Raw genomic sequence first — 20507 nt, forward strand, 5'->3', positions numbered from 1 at the left:
ATGCTCTGGGCCTGTACTGACTGGAATTCAGAAGAATGAGGGGTGACCTCATTGAAACTAGCCATATGTTGAAAGATCTGGATAGAGTGGGTGTGGAGAGGATGTTTCCTGTGGTGGGGAAGTCTTAAGTCCAGAGCACACAGCCTCAGAATGGAAGGGTGTCCTTTGAGAACGGGAATGAGGAGGAATTTCTTTAGCCAGGGAGTGGTGAATCTGTGAAATCTGTTCCCACTGGCAGCTGTGGAGGCTGAGTTATTGGGCATATTTAAGAATGAGGTTGATAGATTCTTGATTATTCAGGGCATGAAGTTGATATGAGGAGAAGGCAGAAGATTGGGGTTGAGTGGGAAAATGGTTCAGCCATGATGAAATGGCAGAACAAACTCGATGGGCCAAATGGCCTGGATCTGCTCCTATATCTTATGATACAAGAAGCTGTTCCTAAAACATTGCATGTGTGCCTTCAGGCTCCTGTACTTCCTCCTTGATGGTAGCAATGAGAAGAGGGCATGTCCTGGGTGATGGGAATTCTTAATTGAGGCATCACCTTTTGAAGATGTCCTTGATGGTGGGGAGGCTAGGCTTTGCGTGTTCCCTGTTGCTGAACCTGGAAAATACTGAATCTGTTGACTTGGAAAGGATTGCCTTGGCATTTCTGGCCGCCTTTCTGCATACAATACTTCGCATATGTAAACAATGCCCATGCATTCAAAAACATTGCAGCATCCTGCCCAGATCGATTGGCGAGAACCAGACAGCCCAGGAAATAAAACAGAAACTACATTCAGCGCCCACTTTATTAGGCAAGTGTGTAGAACCCAGTATGGTCTTCTACTGCTATAGCCCACCAATTGCGTTCAGAGATGTTCCTCTGCGCACCACTGTTGTAACATGTGGTTATGAGTTACTGTCACCTTCCTGTCAGCTTGAACCAGTCTGGCCATTCTCTGTCTTCTCTCATATACAAGACGTTTTCGCCCACAGAGATACTGCTCACTAGATTTTTTTTTTTGTTTCTTTGACACCATTCTCTGTAATCTCTAGAGGCTGTTGTGCATGAAAATCCCAGGAGATCAGCATTTTCTGAGATACTCAAACCACCCTGTCTGGCACCAACAATCATTGCAGTCAAAATTACTTAGATCACATGTCTTCCCCATGCCGATGTTTGGTTCAAACAATAGCTGAACCTCTTAACCACACCTGCAAGTTTTTATGCATTGAGTTGCTCCCACATGATTGGCTGATTAGATATTTGGACTAATGATCAGGTCTACCTAATAAAGTGGCCATAAAATTGTGATCAACTGCTATGGTTGACCTTGGCTTAATCCTCATTGCCCCCTGTAACCACCTAACCCCACCAACCCCATCATCCCAAGCCTGTTGGTGTAGAATCTCGAGACTATGCCAGTTCGTCTGTCTCCATGTCACATTCAAAAGATGTGCTGGAGAAGGTGCCACTAGGGGGCACACTTCTGAAACATCAAAAAATGCTCCATAGGTCAGTCAGCATTTGTGGAAGGAGAAGAATTGTTAGTGTTTTGGTGTGAAAACCCTTGATCAAGACAGGAAATGTGGGGGAAGATCTGGTAATTCTAAGTTGCAGTGAGAGTAAGGAAGAGATGGACAGGACAAAGGGAATAGCAAACTGCTTTGATTTAGAGAGAGTGGGGAACAGATGGATAGAACAAAGGAATGTGTCTAATTTCATCAAGGATTGTTTTTGATATAATCAGGCACATTCCCTATATCCTTTCCATCCCTTTTCCACTCCCTCTAAATCAAATTTGTTTGCTTTCATTCACACTTCTGATAAAAGGTTCCTCCTTCCAACCATTGAGGACATCTACATGAAAAGTTGTCGCAGGAAAGCAGCACCCATCATCAGGGACCCCACCACCCAGGACCTGCTCTCTTCTCACTGCTGCCATCAGGAAGAAGGTACAGGAGCCAAAGAACTTGCACCACCAAGTTCAGGAACAGTTAGTACCCTCCAACCATCAGGACCTTGAACAAAAGGGGATAACTTCACTCAGCTTCATTTGCCCCGTCATTGAAATGTTCCCACAACCAACAGACTCATTTTCAAGGGCTCTTAATCTCGTGTCCTTGAAATTTCATGTTTTTATTTACATATATATATAATTGTTCTTTCTTTTTGCATTTGCACAGTTTGTTGTCATCTGCACTCTAGTTAAAAGGCCTAGTTTGGCGGTCCTTCGTTGATTCTGTTATAGTTACTATTCTATAGATTTGTTGAGTATGCACACCAGAAAATGCATTTCTGGGTTGTATATGGTGACATATATGTACTTTGATAATAAATCTTACTTTGAACATTGAACTTCAAAGGTTTCATGAATCAGAAAATATGAAGGTTCTCAAACAGCAACTCTTAATTCTTCTCCATAGATGCTGCCTGACCTGTTGTGTAATTCCAGCATTTTATTTCAGATTTCCCACATCTGGAGTTTCCTGATCTTCACCGTTTGCTCAGTGAGGGACCCAACACATTAGTTGCTTGTTTATTTTATTTATTTTTGATAACAGATCCTTCCAGCCCAATGAGCTGGAATTACATTGGCCCAATGACTGCCCAATTACATCTATGTGACCACTTAACCTACTAACCCGTGTGTCTTTAAAATGTGGGAGGAAACTGGAGCGCCCAGAGGAAACCGCGGAGTCGCCGGGAAGAATGTGTATTCTCCTCACAGACAGTGGCAGGAATCAAACACCAATCTGTGAACACTGGCACTGTAAAGCAACTGCAAGCGATGCAGAATCCATTTGGTTTCCATTGTCATTGTCAATGCAGAGAAAAGCGAAAGAAAAAGAAAGCAGAACTTGCATTTTACAGCCCATTCATGTTGTTGGGAGGTTATAGCCAGTGAAGTATTTTAGAACTGTGGTCAATGTTGAAAGAGGAAGCCCAAAAAATTGCTCACAGCTAATAAAAGTTTCAATAGCATATCGTAGTTACATCTATAGTTTCCAATACAACTTGATCACAAGACACACCAGCAACCAGCACAGAAGCAGTTACATTCGGGGCATTCAAGAGATTTAGATAGGCACACGGACCATAGAAAAATGGAGGGTTATATAGGAGAGAAGCATTAGGTTGATCTTAGAGTAGGTTAAAAGAGCCTGTACTATGTTGTACTGTTCTGTGTTCAAGTTATGTTGCGATGACTTAGAATTCAAGTTAATTTGACCTTGTGGGCTCTATAATTATGCATTGTGGGAATGTTCTGGTCAAGTTCATGAAGCTTCTGATGAGTTTTCAAGATATTCTCATCTCAGAATTATCTCTCTTCGCTGCTGTAACTTGCCAGATTTGATTAACTGGTACAGGAGATGGTTGATACTTGCATCAGTTTGTTTTCACTCTTGCGCCAAAGTACTTCAATTTCTTTCAGTTTATCACCTTACGTTGGTCTCTCATTCCAAAGGCTGCTTGCAGTTATCCACCTGAAGCCATTCGTACCTTTCTCATTGCTCCAAATCCAAAACAGTTTTTCCCAGGAATTCTGATCTATAATCCATAATCCTACACCTAGGGGTGTCAAAGTTGAATCAATATTTTACCAACATGGGATATTAGCGTTCTTCTCTGAATGTTCCCATTTCCAGAGAGTATCCTATCTTGCTCTGAATAGATGAATCATACATCATTAGGCAAAGCAAGAGGCCCTTCAGCCCAATTAGACCATGCCAACCAAAACATTCCATCCAAAATAGTTCCATTTGCCAGTGTTAATGCCCCACGCCATCCAGAACATGCCCTCTTCGCATTACTACCATCCGGGCAGAGATACAAGAGTCTGAAGGTTCTCTCACTGATTTAGGAACAGCTTCTTCCCCTTCACGGTCAGAACCATGAACCTATGAACACATATCATTCTTTCTTTCTTTCTTTCTTTGCACTATTTCTTTATTTCATAATTTTTTTACTGTATGTCTGCTGCAAAGCAACAGATTTCATATCATATGTCAGTAATAACAAATCTAATTCTGATAACCTTTCCTATCCACTGTCTTTTAAACGTTGATATTGTATCTGTCTCAATTACTTTCTCTGGTAGCTCTTTCCATATGCCTTCCTCTCTCTGGGTCATCAAGTTGACCCTCTCTCTCCTCTCATCTTAAAACCAATGGCCTCTAGTTCTTGATTCCCCAACTCTGGGGAAATGACTGAGTGCTTTCATCTCATCTCTGTCCCTCATGGTTTTATCCACCTCTATATAGACACCTCTCAGTCTCCTACTTTCCAAGGAAAATATGTCCTCTCCTGTCCAACCTCTCTCTGCAACTCATGTCAACATGCTGTAAATCTTTTCAGCTATCTTTTCACTTTAATGACATATTTTCTGTATCACAGACCAAAACCGAACACAATACTCCAGAGGAATACACATAAAATGTTGGAGTAGTTCAGCAGGTCAGGCAGCATCTGTGGAGGGGAATGAACAATCAACATTTTGGGCCAAGACCCATCATGACACGGGAAAGGAAGGGGGAAGAAGCCAGAATGAGAAGGTGGGGGAGGGAAGGACTACAAGCTGGCAGGTGATAGATGAGACCAGGTGAGGGGGAAGATTGGGGAGGGATGGAGTAAGAAGCTGGGAGATGATAGGTGGAAGAGATAAAGGGCTGAAGAATAAGGAATCTGATAGGAGAGGACAGTAGGCCAAGTGAGAATGGGAAGGAGGAAGAGCATCAGAGGCAGGTGAGGAGAAATGAAGAGGTAAGTGGGGAGCCAGAATGAAGAAAGAGAAGGGAAAGAGGGACAAAACACACCAGAAGTTAGATAAAACCAAAGTCCATGTCATCAGGTTGAAGGCTAGCTACCCAGATGAAATCCTCCAACGTGAAAGTGGCCTTATCGTGGCAGTACTCCAAATACAGCCTTACCTGTATTTTGTAGAACAGCACCATGACCTCCTGACTTCACACTCAATAGATAATCCTATGCTAAAAATATTAAGTGCTGCACACTCTGATTGTGTTCCAGCAGAGTCTATGTATTTGTTTTAAACTTTTTAATCGATAAGGAAGGACAATCTTTATTTAAATTTCACTTAGGTGGTTTCTAACAAGACAAAGTAGATGTATTGTCAAAGTACATATCTGTTGTCATATGCTACCTCAAGCTTCATTTTCTTGCAAGCATTTTAACGAAATACAGCAGAATTTGTACCAAAAAAACTGCACATAAATAAAGACTGACAAATAACCAATGAGTAAAAGAGGACAAACTGTGCAAATAAAAAATAAACAATACTTCAGACGTGAGTTATAGACACAGCAGCATCTGTCCACAGTTAAGTGGGGCTTGGTGGGTGTAAGAGACCAGTGAAGGATGGCAGAGGACAGCTCTGGACATGAGGGAGAACTTCTCCCTCCAATCCCTACCTGCATGGGAGGAGTCTTTATGCTAATTTGAGAGGTTGTTGGATTAGGCGGTAGAATTATTATTATTTTCCTTGTAGTTTAATTTTCCTATGCTTATTCATATTTTTATCTCATCATCTGTATACGTGTAATTGTTCACTGAGTTTTCAAGTAATTATGATCCAGTTGCCTCTGTAATTCTCTGGAAATGTCTTGGTTTCAGCGGTGGGTGTCAGATTACTTGAATCTGGTGCTCTTGTTGGTTGACTGTTGTCGATGGAATTTCTGTTTTCTCCTGTCTGGTATGAGAAGACCACGACTACTATTTAGTCTTCTTTCCTTTATTTCTCTTCCTCATGTTTCTCCTTCTTCTCCGCTCCTGTAACACTTAATAAAACGGCGAAAGGCAACAAGTTCTTGACTTGTGAAAAAGCTTTCGATCCCCACAGGGCAGATCAGTCCCGTCTGAAAGAGAATGCCTGCAACCGTTTCACCACTTTGACATTCACGATCATGTCTGTGCTCTGAGTCGTGAACCTAAGTAAGCCACCCAGCGAGCGAGCTCCCTGCTGACGCAGAGATCACTTGTTTAAATACTTGTACCTTCAGTAAGCAAATCCCGTTCCAGTAAGGAATTTGGTGAACTGCCCAGGCGCATCCTGGGACAATTGCCTGAATCAAGTCAGCTCTATGTGAAGTCTGCTGTCTGCACCGTTCAGTTCATGTTGGCACACCAGAGAAACATGATCTCCCTTTGAATGGAAGGATCTTACTCATAGCTTCTCACTGTAATTGCTGTGGTGGCACTGGGTTTATCAGGATATCGGAAAGGAGGAGGGTGTGAACATAAATTTCACAATCTCACGATACCATGATTTCTCCGTTCCTTTACTCTTTGTCTATTCCCTTGTTGAGTCCTGGCTGGTAAGAGCTGGTGGAAAAAGTGGTGGTGGATACAGCCTAGTCGATCACAGGAAAACCCCTCCCCACCATTGAGCACATCTACACAGAGCACTGTCACAGGAAAGCAGCATCCATCATCAGAGACCCCCACCATCCAGGCCTTGCTCTGTCCTCACTGCTGCCATCAGGAAGGAGGTACAGGAGCCTCAGGACCCACACCACCAGGTTCAGGAACAGTTATTACCCCTCAGCTAACCAGCCCCTGAACCAGAGTTCACCTCAACACAGCTGATTCCACAACCTATGGGCTCACTATTCATGCTGCCAGTATTTATTTATTTTGTGTTTGCAGGTTTGTCTTCTTTTGCACGCTGGCTGTTTGCCCATCTTGCTTCGTATATAATTTTTCATTGATTCGATTGCTACAGTACTGTGAATGCCCACAGGAAAATGAATCTCAAGGTAGTATATGATCATATATATGTACTTTGATAATGACTTTACTTTGACCTTTGGTTTCCATTTCACTTGACTGTACGAAGCATGTTTGGTCAGTTAGTGGAAGATACTGAAGTAGGTGGTAGATGCTGGAAGTCTAGAGCAATACACACAATGTGCTGGAGGAACTCAGCAGGTCAGGCAGCATCTATGGAGGGGAATGCACAGTCAAAGTTTACTCCTGATGAAGGGTCTTGTCCTGAAAAGTTGACGTTTATTCCCTTCTATAGATGCTGCCTAACCTGCTGAGTTCCTCCAGCACATTGTGTGTATTGCCCTGAAATAGGTGGAGTTGTAGACAGTCTAGTCATATAGAACGTTGGACACTACAGGCCCTTTGGCCCAATATATGATACCGATCTTTTAACCTACTCTAAGATCTTTCCCCTTCCCTCCTACATAGCCCTTCATTTTTATCTCATTCATGTGCCTAAGAGCTTCTTAAACAAGAGTTCCATTTCAGAGTCTAAATCAGGAACGTGACAATATTCCTACATTCTATTGGTTGCATAGGATTTGTTTCTTGATGCACTAATTTTGTTTTTGCATTTTTATGTTATGTTATATATTTTTTATTTGCCTTTAAATGGGCCTAAAGTGCACATTTTAGTTTAGCATTGTCATGTGAACCTCTAGAGGAGGTCGAGTGCCGGGTAATTTCTAACTGTAGGGGGAGCCAGCTTTCCGGTGCCCCGTGACGTGGTGGCACTGAATGAGATGCATTATTTAGGGTGAAGGGTTTCTGACTGTACTGGGTGACGTGGCTAGATTAGGAAGCATGTACAGTTAGCTCTGGGTTTACGGGGTGGTGTTTCTGTTTCTGTTGAGCTGTGCTGATTTCCAGGGAGTGGAGCAGTAAAGTTCAGTAGCATCACAACTTGTGGCCACTGCAGGCAGGGGGCACGGAAGACGAAGGGGTTCATTCAGGGGGTGATGAGTACTCGGTATCCCACACCCCCGCCCCCCACCAGTCCTGCTTCTGTGTTGACAGTCCGTTAGCCCCACACTCCTTAGGGCTGTGAGGACCTCTTCTGCAGCAGATCTCACCTTTGTGTAGATCTGCTCATCTCCACCATCAGCAGGGCGGCCTGTCACTATCGCTTGGCGTCAGCTGTCATATCCTGCAAGCTGCAAGCATTCGCCAGTCAGGGGCAAGGTGTGCTGAACACACGCACACACTCTCACACACACACACACTCTCTCTCTCTCTCACACACACACTCACTCACACACACGCACACTCTCTCTCTGGGTCTCGTGTCCAAAGTTCAAGCTGCATCGTGTATGTCACCATATATTCCCCTGAGATTGCAGACAAACTGCGAATATAAATAATAGCTAAATAAATAGGTAACTAAATAATACTGAGAACACGAATTGTAGAGTCCTTGAAAGTGAGTCTTTAAGTTATGGAATCAGTTCAATGTTGAGGTGAGTTGAATTACCCACGCTGGTTCAGGAGCCTGATGATCGGTGGGTAATGTTCCTGAACCTGGTCACATATGACTCAGACTGGGTAAGACAGGCAGATTTCCTTTCCTGAAAGCTATTAGCGAACTAGATGTGTTTCTGCTTTCATGGTCACTCTTACTAGTGGTAGCTTTTTATTGCAAAATTATTTCATTAGTTGAATTAAAAATCCCCGATGTCTGTGGTGGGATCTGTACCTGCGTATTCAGGTCAGACCTCCATTCCTCTGCAGGTGGATTTGATCCTCAGCGTGTAAGCTTTACTGGCCCCTCTTATACTAGAATTAACCTTTAAGCCTTCAACAGGGTTTTCGTTATAAGACTCTTTATCTGGTGACTGGATAGAAAATATCATCAGAAAATGAGTGGATTTAATTTAATTCCACGAGAGTTGATGAAAAAAGCGATCAAAGGAAGTCAGGGTAATAAGTTAGCGGCATCTTCGGGTTGGAAGAACCGTATTCTCCTAACGGCTGACCTGATCCAGGTAAATGATCCCCAGGATCAGAACCAGGTTTACTGTCACGCCTATCCTAAGTTGCAATTTCACTGTCTCCTCTCCTTTCTCCTATGATCCACTCTCCTCCTGTCAGATTCCTTTTTCTCCAGCCCTTTCTTTACCTTTCCCATCCACCTGGCTACACCCATCACCTCCCAGCTATTGTCCTTCCCCTTCCCCCACCAGTTGCCCTGGCATCTTCCCCCCTTTCTACTCAGTCCTGATGAAGGATCACAACCTGAAACATCGACTGTTTATTCCTCTCCGTCGATGCTGCCTGACCTGCTGAGTTCCTCCAGCATTTTGTCTGTGTTGTAGAATTTGTGATTTGTGACTATATTTGTGCCTACAATATAGGCAGAACAAATTATTATGTTTCAATAAATTACTATAAGAACATAAGACATGGGAGTGGAGTTAGGCTGTTCAGCCCAACAAGTCTGTCCCCACCATTTCAGCATGGCTGATTTATTATCCCTCTCTGCTCCATTCTCCAGCCTTCTCTCCGTAACCTTTGGCACCCTTACTAATCAAGAATCTATCAGCCTCTGCTTTAAATATACTCTGTGACTTGGCCTCCACAGCTATGAATTCCACAGGTTCGCTGCTGTCTGGCTGAAGAAATTCTTTTATATCTCTGTTCTAAAGTAACATCCTTCTATGCTGAGACTGTGCCCACTTGTCCTACGTTCCCTCACTATAGGAAATTTCCTCTCCATGTCCACTCTTTTGAGGCCTTTCAATGTTCAAAATGACTGTAAGTTGAAGATATAAATAGTGAGGTAGTGTTTATGGATTTATGGACCATTCAGAAATCTGATGGCAGAGCTGAAGAAGCTTTTCCTAAAACTTTGAGTGTGTGTCTTCAGCCTCCTTTAACTCCTCCCTGATGGTAGTAATGAGAAGAGGGCATGTTTTGGGTGGGAATGATGGAGGCTGCCTTCTTTAGGCTTCTCTGGTGACATTTCAAATCTTCTCATGCTCTTTGTGAAGTATGCTAGCACGCCTTCTTATTGTTTGCATCAAGGTGATGGGTCCAGGATCAGCCCTCTGAGATGTTGTCTCCTGAGAGTGGAAGTGGCCACAGACAGTCCTGTAAAACATCGTTACTCTGAAAATCATCTCCATTTACCTTCTACCTCTTACAGAGCAATGAGTTTAACATCATGTGAGGTACCAGCACAATTAAACTTTGGCTTGCAGCAACTTTGCAGGCACGTAGGTGCAGACAACACGCAGAATGTCTGTTTGTCCGTCATATCCGACGATGACAGATTTGTGTAGTCCTGTTGCGTGTTCGTAGCTGGCTGCTGAGCCCGAGTTGTGAGTGACAAAGGACATGGAAACTGCTGGATCTGGGAGTGGAGTTGCTGCTAGTGCTTTCTGTCTTTCTCGGCAGTGGTTAGTACTGCTGGGCGTCTGCCCTCCAGGTTGTTGTGAGCGGTTCTAACTAAGGCTCGCCAGCCACTTGGGTCTTGTACACTCTGTTCCAGCCGTTTTTCTACGAGCCCAGCGTGTTCCGTGTTAGCTTTCACGCAGCCTTGGAACCTGCCCAGCAAAAGCTCACTAAGGTGATAAATTATTCATAAAATAATTCTATACAGTGAAAAAAGAATATACAACAGCAAACCTTTAGAGCAAAAATACAAAAGCTTATTTTAAAGTAGGCCTGTGGTTGTGTCAGAGTAGTCTATAATGTTCTGTTACTAAGGTAGGTTAGGATTGTGCTGGTTGGGTTCAAGAACCAAATGGTTAAAGAGTAGTTGTTCCTGAACCAGGTCTCATGGGTCTTCACGCTTCTGTACCTTCTGCCTGATGGTAGCTGTGAGGAGATCCGTGATGATGGATGCCTCCTCATGAGGCAGTGTGTAGCCCAACGAGTTTATCAATCGAAAACTGATGTTGAGTCACTCAAATGGATGTTGGTGTCAATGACAAAATGCTTGGCCATTGCGAGAGTTTATTGCATCAGGATTAGGGTTGCAAAGGAGGAAAGGGAAGTGGAAAGATCTGGGGAAAGGAATTCCAGAGCTTAGGCCCTTGGCAACCGTAACCATGGCTGATGGCAGGTGAACAATTAAAATTAAGGGATGATCAGACAGAGGCAACGAGAGACTGCAGATGCTGGAAATCTGGAGCAATGCATATAAAATGCTGGAGGGACTCAGCAGGTCAGGCAGCATCTATAGAGAGAAATGAACAGTCAACATTTCAGGCTGAGACCATTCATCAGGAACAGGGCAGAAGCCTGAATAAAAGGTTGGAGGAATGGGAGAGTGCTGCTGCCTGACCCACTGTGCGTGTGTCGCTAGAGATGGTCAAGTCATGTGGTTGGATCGGAGCATGAATGTTTACATGGATGGTATGGATGATTACAGCCAAGCCGAGATTCCGTGGTCACATCAAGATCAGTTCATACCAAATGTTCTGTGTGGAAGACCATATGAAGGTCTTGACTTATTTCTAGTGATCCCAGCCGCCGTTGTTTCAAACAACTGAGCCATCTGTCTGAATGAAGACTTTCTTTCTGGTTCGCAGAGGGACGATAAATCAGACTGAGATAGGCCAAGTAAACAGTAGCTCACCATGGTCTGGGGAATCTGATTGGAGCAGAACGTCAGATAAAGGCAGTGTGGGAAGGCAACTGTTTACATCTGAATTCCTGAGGGAGACTGGAGGAAGCTGAAATGGGTGGAATTTTCTCCAACCTCTTTATTACTCTTGTGGTTTTGAGAAAATTTTTGTAGTGTTTTCCAGAGAGAGCCAAAGTCCTTGTTATTCAGATCCATTGTGTATGTGACAGAATCTTTGTGGAAAAGTTATGCTTCCATATTTAGCAATATTTTAGCATGCTTCAATCAAATTACAGTTTTGTTTCATAATCAATTCTATCTTGTTAGTGTAACAGTTTTACCTGATCACTTTTTTTTTCTGAAATCACATCTTGACTTAGCCGACCGCTAGGATTTAAGGCCATGTCTTTGAGAAATTACACAAGCACTTTGGCTTCCAGAGTTCAGCTGTGCTGGAATTGGGGGCTCCAAACCCTCAAAATGCTTCTATGTGAAATATAGAGACAGAAGAAGGCCATTCTGTCCTTCAGGCTGATCACAGGTGATCATCCAAATGCTAAACCCTAGCGTTCCCCCCTTAATCCCTCGAACCTTTTAGCATTAAGCAATAAATCTACCTTCCTGGATATATTTATTGATGTGTGTGAACGTTTGCTCCCTATGGATCCAACTCCAGTGCACAGAAATGTATGAAGCTGCAGAGAGTGGTGGTCTCAGTCCATTACATCAGGAATACATCCCTTCCTACCACCTGTAGTATCAACTTGAAAATGCCTCTGAAAACAGCATCTATTATCAAAACTCCCCACCATCCAGGCAATGCCAGTTACAGTTAGACAGAAGCATAAAATCCCACACCACTAGATTTAAAAACAGCTTCAATAGCTTGGTTCTTGATGCCAAACTCTGAACACTAGCTCAACATAGTAACACTATGACCACTTCACACAACAATGGGTGTTTTTTTCCTCTCGTTATGTTTTTCCTTGAGTAATTTTTGCGTAATTTTTATGTAATATGTTTTTCTTGTGAATGTTATGTGTCTAATGTGATGAGCCTGTGTCTGCATATAGTTGTGTATGTAACAATAAACTCAACTTGTGTGTGTGTGTGTGTGTGTGTGTAAGAGATGATGTGAATACAGCAGCACACACAAAATGCTGGAGAAACTCAGCAGGCCAGGCAGCATCCATGGAAAAGAGTAATCAGTCGATGTATCGGGCTGAGTTCCTCCAGCATTTTGTGTGTATTGCTTTGATTTCCAGCATCTGCAGATTTTCTCTCGCATGTGGATACAGTACGTGTGACTTTGTATGTGTGTTGCTATATTTGTCTGTGTCTGGGAGAGTCTGTTAGTGTGTGCGTATAGTTATTAAGTTATTTATTTATAGGATGTCAACTTTAACTTATCACTAATGTAAACAGTGGAGGGAGAAGTCAGGGAGTTAAACTCAAAAGGGAATCCCTGCAGAAGTGAAGGTTACAGCACGGTGCTGTTGAATGGGCTGAGAGCACAGGTCCTGCAGAAGGAGTTGGTGCCGACCTGGTCAGGTCAGCTGTTCTCCGCGACATCATGGCAATGGAATGTCACCTCCTGCTCACTCACTCACTCACTGTCATCACATGTCATCCCGCAAAGACAAATCACTGAGCCGTCTGTAATGTGCCTGAGTGCATTAGCTGGGCTCGCAGATCCCCAACCAGTAATTCCGTTTTTTTTTGTTTTGCAGAGTGGAAAAGTTTAATGGCTTACAGGTAGAAGGCAGGAAGAGAGAATAAAGATGAACACAGTAACGTCAATGGATAGACACATCCAACAGACGAATGATCGACTGCAGTGTATTAAACAGGTAAGGAAAAAATACTCCACGGCAGTGTCTCACCCCTCATCCCCCTTTTGTGCGTGGTAGGTCGTGTCTAGGTTTTTCAAGGAATATTGATGAAGGCAAGGCAAGATCCACATGAGAGATTGGTCAAGAAGGTTCAGTCACTTGGCATTCAGGAAAATGTAGTAAATTGGATTAGACATCAGCTTTGGGGGAGAAGCCAGCGAGTGGTAGTAGATGGCTGCATCTCTGACTGAAGGCCTGTGACTAGCGGGGTGCCTCAGGGATCGGTGCTGGGTCCGTTGTTGTTTGTCATCTATATCAATGATCTGACTGATCATGCAGTAAATGGAATTAGCAAATTTGTGGATGACACCAAGATCAGGGGTATTGTGGATAGCGAGGAAGGCTATCAAAGCTTGCTGTGGGTTCTGGACCGGCTGGAAAAATGGCAGATGGAATTTAATGCAGACGATTCTGAGGTGTTGCTCTTTGGGAGGGTAGGACTTGCATGGTGAGTGGTGGGGCACTGAGGAGTGGGGTAGACCAAAAGATCTGAGAATATAGATCCATAATTTCTTAAGAGTGGCATCACAGGTAGATAGGGTTGTAAAGAAAGCTTTTGGTACATTGGCCTTCATAAATCAAAGTATTAAGTACAGGAATTGGAATTTAATGTTGAAGTTGTATGAGACAAGTGTGAGGGCTAATTGAAGTGCTGTGTACTGTTTGGTTAGTACAGTAAAGATGTCAATGAGAGTGTAGAGAAAATTTACAAGGTTGTTGCCGCAACATGAGGACCTGAGGTACAGAGAAAGTTTGAATAGGTTAGGACTTTATTCCCTAGAACATAGAAGATTCGGGAGATATTTACTGAGTTATACGAAATTATGAGCGATGTAAATAAGGTCAATTCAAGTAGGGTTTTTGCACTGAAGTTGAGTGAAAATAGAATTAGAGGTCATAGGTTAAGAGTGAAAGGTGAAATGTTTAGGAGCAACATGAGGGGGAACTTTTTCACTCAGAAGATGGTGAGGGTGTGGAATGAGCTTCCAGTGGTGTATGTGTGTTTGATTTCAACATTTAAGAGAAATCTGGATGGGTACATGTATGGGACAGGTATGAAGGCTATGCTCCAGGTATGGGTTGATGGGACTAGGCATATTAATAGTTCATCATTGATTAGATGGGCCAAAGGGCCTGTCTTCTCTGCTATAGGGTTCTCTGATTCTACAACTATTAAGTACACCTGTACACACATTTGATAATGCAAATGTCTAATCAGCCAATCAGGTGGCAGCAACTCAATGCATAAGAGCATCCAGACATGGTCAAGAGGTTCAGTTGGTGTTCAGACCAAGCATCAGAATGGGGAGAAAATGTGATCTAAGTGACTTTGACTGTGGATTGATTGTTGGTGCCAGATGGGATGGTTTGAGTATCTAAAAACCTGCTGTTCTCCTGGGACTTTCATGCACTGTAGTCTCTGGAGTTTACAGAGAATGGTGTGAAAAGCAGAAGACATTCAGTGAGTGTCAGTTCTGTGTGTGAAAACCCCTTGTTAATGAGAGAGGTCAGAGGAGAATGGCCAGACAGGTTCAAGCTGACAGGAAGGTGACAGTAACTCAAGTAACCACAGGTTACAACAGTGGTGTGCAGAAGAGCATCTCTGAACAATGTTGAACTTTATAGTGGATGGGCTACAGCAGCAGAAGACCACCAACATACACTCAGTGGCCACTGTATTAGCTACAGAAGACACCTAATAAAGTAGCCACTGAGCGTAGAACAGTACTTCACTGTACAGCTCCTTGATCCCACAATGTTGTAACCTACTCCACGATCAATCTAATTCTTCCTTCCCAGGTCGCCCTCCATTTTTCTATCATCTATGTGCCTACCTAAGAGTCTCTTACATGTCCATAGTGAGTCTCTGGCTTTACCAGCACTCCTGGCAAAGTCAGCACCTGTTGCCCATCACTCATTTATGACATATTTCCAGGTCAAAGTAGTTGCAGTGTGGAGGAGAAACGACACCTGATGTTGTACCGCACCTACAGTCCTTGTCCCTCTTGGTGGCGGGAGACGCTGTGGGAGCCTGGATGCCGCAGTAGCTAGCGGTTAGCGCGACACTATTACCTCGGGTTGCCGGAGCTTGCAGTTCAATTACAACATCACCTGTACGGAGTCTCTGTACATCTCCCCGTGGGCATGTGGGTTTTCTTCCACCGTCCAAAGACGTAGTGGTTGGTAGTTTAATTGGTCATTGTATATTCTCCCATGGTTAGGCTGGGGTTGAATCGGATGCTGGGACGTTGTGGTTCGAAGGGCCGGAAGCACCTATTCCGTGCTGGATCTCTAAATAAATAAATACCCAAGCAAGTAGCTGCAATGTGTGTTGTAGATGCTACAGATTGCAAACATGGCCCATTGGGTCCTAGAACGTAGAACAGTACAGTATTCTGTAGGCCATTCAGTTCATGACATGCTGACCTCTTAACCTTCTCTACAATCAACTCAACCCTTCCCTCCCACGTAGCCCTCCATTTTTCTATCCATGTGCCCATCTAAGAGTCCCTTAAATGTCCCCTAACATATCTGCCTCTGCCACCACTCTCTGTGTAAAGACTTACCTCTGACATCCATCCCTATACTTTCCTCCAGTCACCTTAAAATTCCATCTGCCACTTCTTTTCCCGTTCTCCTAATCTGTCTACACCCTTCTGTAGCCTCTCGACTTCCTCAAAACTACCTGCCCCTCCACCTATCTACATATCATCTGCAAACTTTGCAACAAAACCATCAGTTCCATCATTCAAATCATTGACATATATTGTAAAAAAAATCGGTCCCAACACTGACCATTGTTCCCTTTAAGGTGTGTGCGTATGCATGCACACACATCTGTTGCCACTAGCACACACAGGAATTTAAACTGCGCACAAAAGGTTGTCACCTTCTACCTCATTGGCACGTTAAGTATATTTCACGATCGTACACAATCACATTTCCTTTTCTAGTTTCTGATGCGGACAGTGTTGACAACCTGGAGTTTGCGATGATTTCTCTGCAGATTTTAGAACTGGCTTATTTATATTCTGTTTTTATTGAAGAAGTTATTCAGTGCACACATGTTGTCACTTTTCAAAAAATTGCACACCACAAGATTTTTGCACACACTGGTCATTGCAAATTAGAGGGAATATTGACACAGACGCCTGTGGAACACCACTAGTTACTGGCAGCCAACCAGAAAAGGCTCCCTTTATTCCCACTCTTTCCAATCAGCCACTGCTTTATCCTCGTTAGAATCTTTCCTGTAATACCGTGGGCTTGTAGCTTGTTAGCAGCCTCATGTGTGGCACCTTGTCAAAGGTCTTCTGAAAATCCAAGTACACAACATCAACCGATTCTCCTTTGTCTATCCTGCTTGTTATTTTTTCAAAATATTCCAACAGATATGTCAGGCAAGATTTTCCCTTGAGGAAATCATGCTGACTACAGCCTATTTTATCATGTTCCTCCAACTACCCTGAGACCTCATCCTTAATAATTGATTCCAACATCTTCCAACCACTGTGGTCAGATTAATTGGCCTGTAGTTTCCTTTCTTCTGCCTCTCTCCCTTCTTGAAGAGTGGAGTGACATTTGCAATTTTCCAGTCTTCCAGAACCATTCCACAATCTAGTGATTCTTGAAAGATGATTACTAATGCCTCCACAATCTTTTCAGCCACCTCATTCAGAAACCTGGAGTGTATGCCACCTAGACCAGGTGACTTGCCTACATTCAAACCTTTCAGTTTCCCGAGAACCTTCTTTCTAGTAATAGTAACTTCACACACTTCATGACCCCTGACACCTGGAATTTCCACCATCCTGCTAGTGTCTTCCACATTGAAGACTGATGCAAAATACATACTTATTCAATTTGTTTGCCATTTCCTTGACCCCCATTACTATCTCTCCAGTTTGGTTTTCCAGTGCTCCAATATCCACTCTCACCTCTCTTTTATACTTTAAGTATCTGAACTCTGTTTTACACTTTAATGTATCTGAATTTGAGGAATGCACCCAGGCCTGTTGCAAATGCAGGTCTGAAGCTACAGAATGAGAGAGTTTTTGTGATCTAGAGCTCATCATTTGTAGGGCTAGTGGAGCAGGGCTTTCAAAAAGGAATTGAGGAGCAATGGGCAAAACAAACTGCTGGGCCATAAGGAAGCATAAAGGTTCAAGGATGAAGTTCAGCCCAGAGAAGTGTGAAGTGAATTACTTTGAAAGGCTGAATTTCAAGGCAGAATACAGGGCTTATGGCAGGATTCTTAGCAGTGTGCCGAACAGAGGAATCTTGGGGTCCACAAACAGGGGTCCCTCAAAGTTGCCCCACAAATTCATAGAGTAGTTAAGAAAGTGTACAGTGTGTTGGCCTTCATTAGTTGAGAGGTTGAGTTCAAGAGCTGTGAGGTAACGTTGTGGCTCTATTAAACCCGCATAACTGAATTGTATTCAGTTCTGGTCGCCTCGTTATAGAAAGGATGTGGAACCTTCAGAAAGGGTGCAGAGGAGATTTACCAGGATGTTGCCTGGATTAGAGAACTTGACTTGTGAGTCTAGATTGAGCAAGCTATGTTTCATTTCTTTGGCGCTAAGGAAGATGGAAGGTGGATACGATGATAGAAGTGTATAAAATGATAAGAGGCATTGATAGAGTGGACAGCCAGAGACTTTTCCCAGGGTAGAAATAGCTAACACAAGGGTGCATAATTTTAAGGTGATTGGAGGGAAGTATAGACAATAGACAATAGGTGCAGAAGTATACCATTCGGCCCTTCGAGCCTGCACCGCCATTCTGAAATCATGGCTGATCATCTACTATCAGAGAATGTCAGGGGAATGTCAGAGGTACATTCTTTAACAGAGGGGGTGATTATGTGGAATGTGCTGCCAAGTGTGTTGGTAGAGGCAGATACATTAAGGACATTTATGAAGCATGTTGATAGGCACATGGATAATAGGAAAGTAAGGGGTATGTAGAAGGGAAGGGTTAGATCTTGGAGTGTGTTAAAGAGTCAGCACCACATCTTAGGCCAAAGGGGCTGTTCTACTTGAAGTTGGCCCCCCTCTGTGTTGTAACAATTGGTTGATTCTGCACTCTCTGTTTTGTCGTTCGCTTATCCTGTTTTGCTGGAGTGGATTGCAGTTTGGTGCCTTTCTCGTTCATCTCATGCTCTGTAGCACCACAACACAACCGTCATCATTAAAGCTGTGAATAACACGAGCAAGGATTGCTTCTCACTAGGTGCGCCCAGCTGGCAAGCGAGTCCAGCTCATCCACTTGCAGACATTTAACAAGCCTTGTGGAACACATGGGCCACGGCCCTGATCCCAGACAACGTGTTCCTTTAAACACACTGCCTCTCCGTCGTGAAGCACCTGGATATTTATGTGAAAATCTTCCTCCTTTTTTAAACGGGTGTGCCTTAAACAAGCAGAGTGGCTGCACCATTTTATTTCCTCTCCGACTTGCTGACACACAGACACATACCATGCTGCAGAGGCTCCCACTGGGTCACTGCCAGGCAGCTGCCGTTAATGCTAGCTGGCCCCCAAGGGGGAAATGTGCTCTGTGTCAGAGCTCTCGCCCTGCACAGATACAGCCGGCTGAAAAATATAGTGGAACTAACAGAGACCACCGTGAAGAATGAAGATCAGACATTAATTCAAATTCAGGTTTACACTCAGTGGCCAATTTATTAGGTACACCTGTACACCTGCTCGTTAATGCAAATATCTAATAAGCCAATCATGTTGCAGCAACTCAATGCATAAAAGCATGCAGAGATGATCAAGAGGTACAGATGTCATTCGGAGCAATCTTCAGAGAGGGGAAGAAATGTGATATAAGTGACTTTAACCATGGAATGGTTGCTGGTGCCAGATGGGGTGGTTTGAGTATCTCAGGAAGTGCTGATCGCCTGGGATTTTCACTCACAACAATCTCTAGATTTAACAGAGAAAAGTGTGAAAAACGTAAATCATATAGTGCCCCCTCCAGTTCTGTGGGCAAAAGTACCTTGTTAATGAGAGAGGTCAGAAGAAAATGGCCAAGACAGGAAGGCGACAGTAAACCAGGTAACCTTGTGTTAGAAGTGTTGTGCAGAAGAGCATCTCTGAACATACAGCACTTCGGACAGAAGCAGAGGACCACGAACACATAACTCAAATGACCACGTGTTACAGTAGTGGTGTGCAGAAGAGCAACTCTGAACACCCACCAAGTCAAACCTTGAGGTGGAAGGGCTACAGCAGCAAAAGATGACAAACGTACAGTCAGTGGCCACTTTATTAGGTACAGGAGGTATCTGATATAGTGACCATGGCTACTGAGGGGTTTTTTCCCACATATTAACATGCAGTGAAATGTTTCATCTGTCTTAACAACCAGCATGTCCTCACCCTAATCCGCTGTGGAAAATGTCATCATGTGTCCTTGGGCTGGCCCTATACTCGGTGGCATTCAAAAAGATGGGGGGGGGATCCCATTGAAACCTATCACTTTCTGGCTCCCTGCTTGCCCCTTCCCTTCTGCCTATCATCTCCTTCTGGTGCCCCTCCTCCTTTCTTTCTCCCCATTGTCCACTGCCCTATCAGATTCCTTCTTCTTCAGCCAGTAACCTTTCCACCTATCACCTCCCAGCTTCTCACTTCATCCCTCCCCTCACCTGACTTCACCAGTCATCTGCCAACTTGTACTCCTTCCTTCCCCACACTCTGTTATTCTGGCTTCTTCGCGCTTCCTTTAAATTTTATGCCACTTTTTCCAGTGCTTGCTGTTTATGTCATAAATGCGTGCTGGTATTTATTTATTTATGTTTACTTCATTTTATATTCATCTTTTTAAGTCAGCATTGCAGTCCAGTGGGAGAATTCAAGCGGTTCCTTTGGAGTCATAAGTCACTGAGAACTTTCTGCCTCTTAGAGATGCAACACAGTAACTGGCCCTTCCAGGTCCAAAGAGTGCCACCCAATTACACCCATGTGACCACTTGACCATGTGACGTCTGGAATGTGAGAGGAAACTGGAGCACCCGAAGGAAGCCCACATAGTCACGGGGAACAAGTACAAACTCTTTGCAGACAGCAGGGGAATTGAACTCGGGTCGCTGGTGTTGTAATAACATTGCGCTACCTCAATTCTATGGATTAATGGAAGTTTGTTTGGGAGAGTTTGCTCCACCTGCACCAATGCTTCTTCATGATGACTATAGGTCAAAACATGGTCGTATTATGTTCGCTAAGAAGGCACTCATCTTGTTCACTCATCGTGTTGGGGAATAAGT

General features: G+C 43.7%; 1 protein-coding gene across 10 annotated transcripts in view; it reads left to right on the forward strand.

Annotated features, from left to right (window-relative positions):
• zmiz1a (zinc finger, MIZ-type containing 1a) overlaps positions 1 to 20507 on the forward strand; it is a 418554-nt gene that overhangs the window by 221499 nt on the left and 176548 nt on the right. For all 10 annotated transcript variants that reach the window (XM_073025599.1, XM_073025597.1, XM_073025596.1 and 7 more), the window contains exon 3: positions 13073 to 13192. In XM_073025599.1, coding sequence (XP_072881700.1) covers positions 13124 to 13192 — 69 coding nt within the window. In that variant the 5' untranslated portion in view covers positions 13073 to 13123. The remainder of the gene's footprint in view (positions 1 to 13072; positions 13193 to 20507) is intronic.

Source organism: Hemitrygon akajei, chromosome 21, assembly GCF_048418815.1.
Source record: "Hemitrygon akajei chromosome 21, sHemAka1.3, whole genome shotgun sequence".
Lineage (NCBI taxonomy): Eukaryota > Metazoa > Chordata > Chondrichthyes > Myliobatiformes > Dasyatidae > Hemitrygon > Hemitrygon akajei.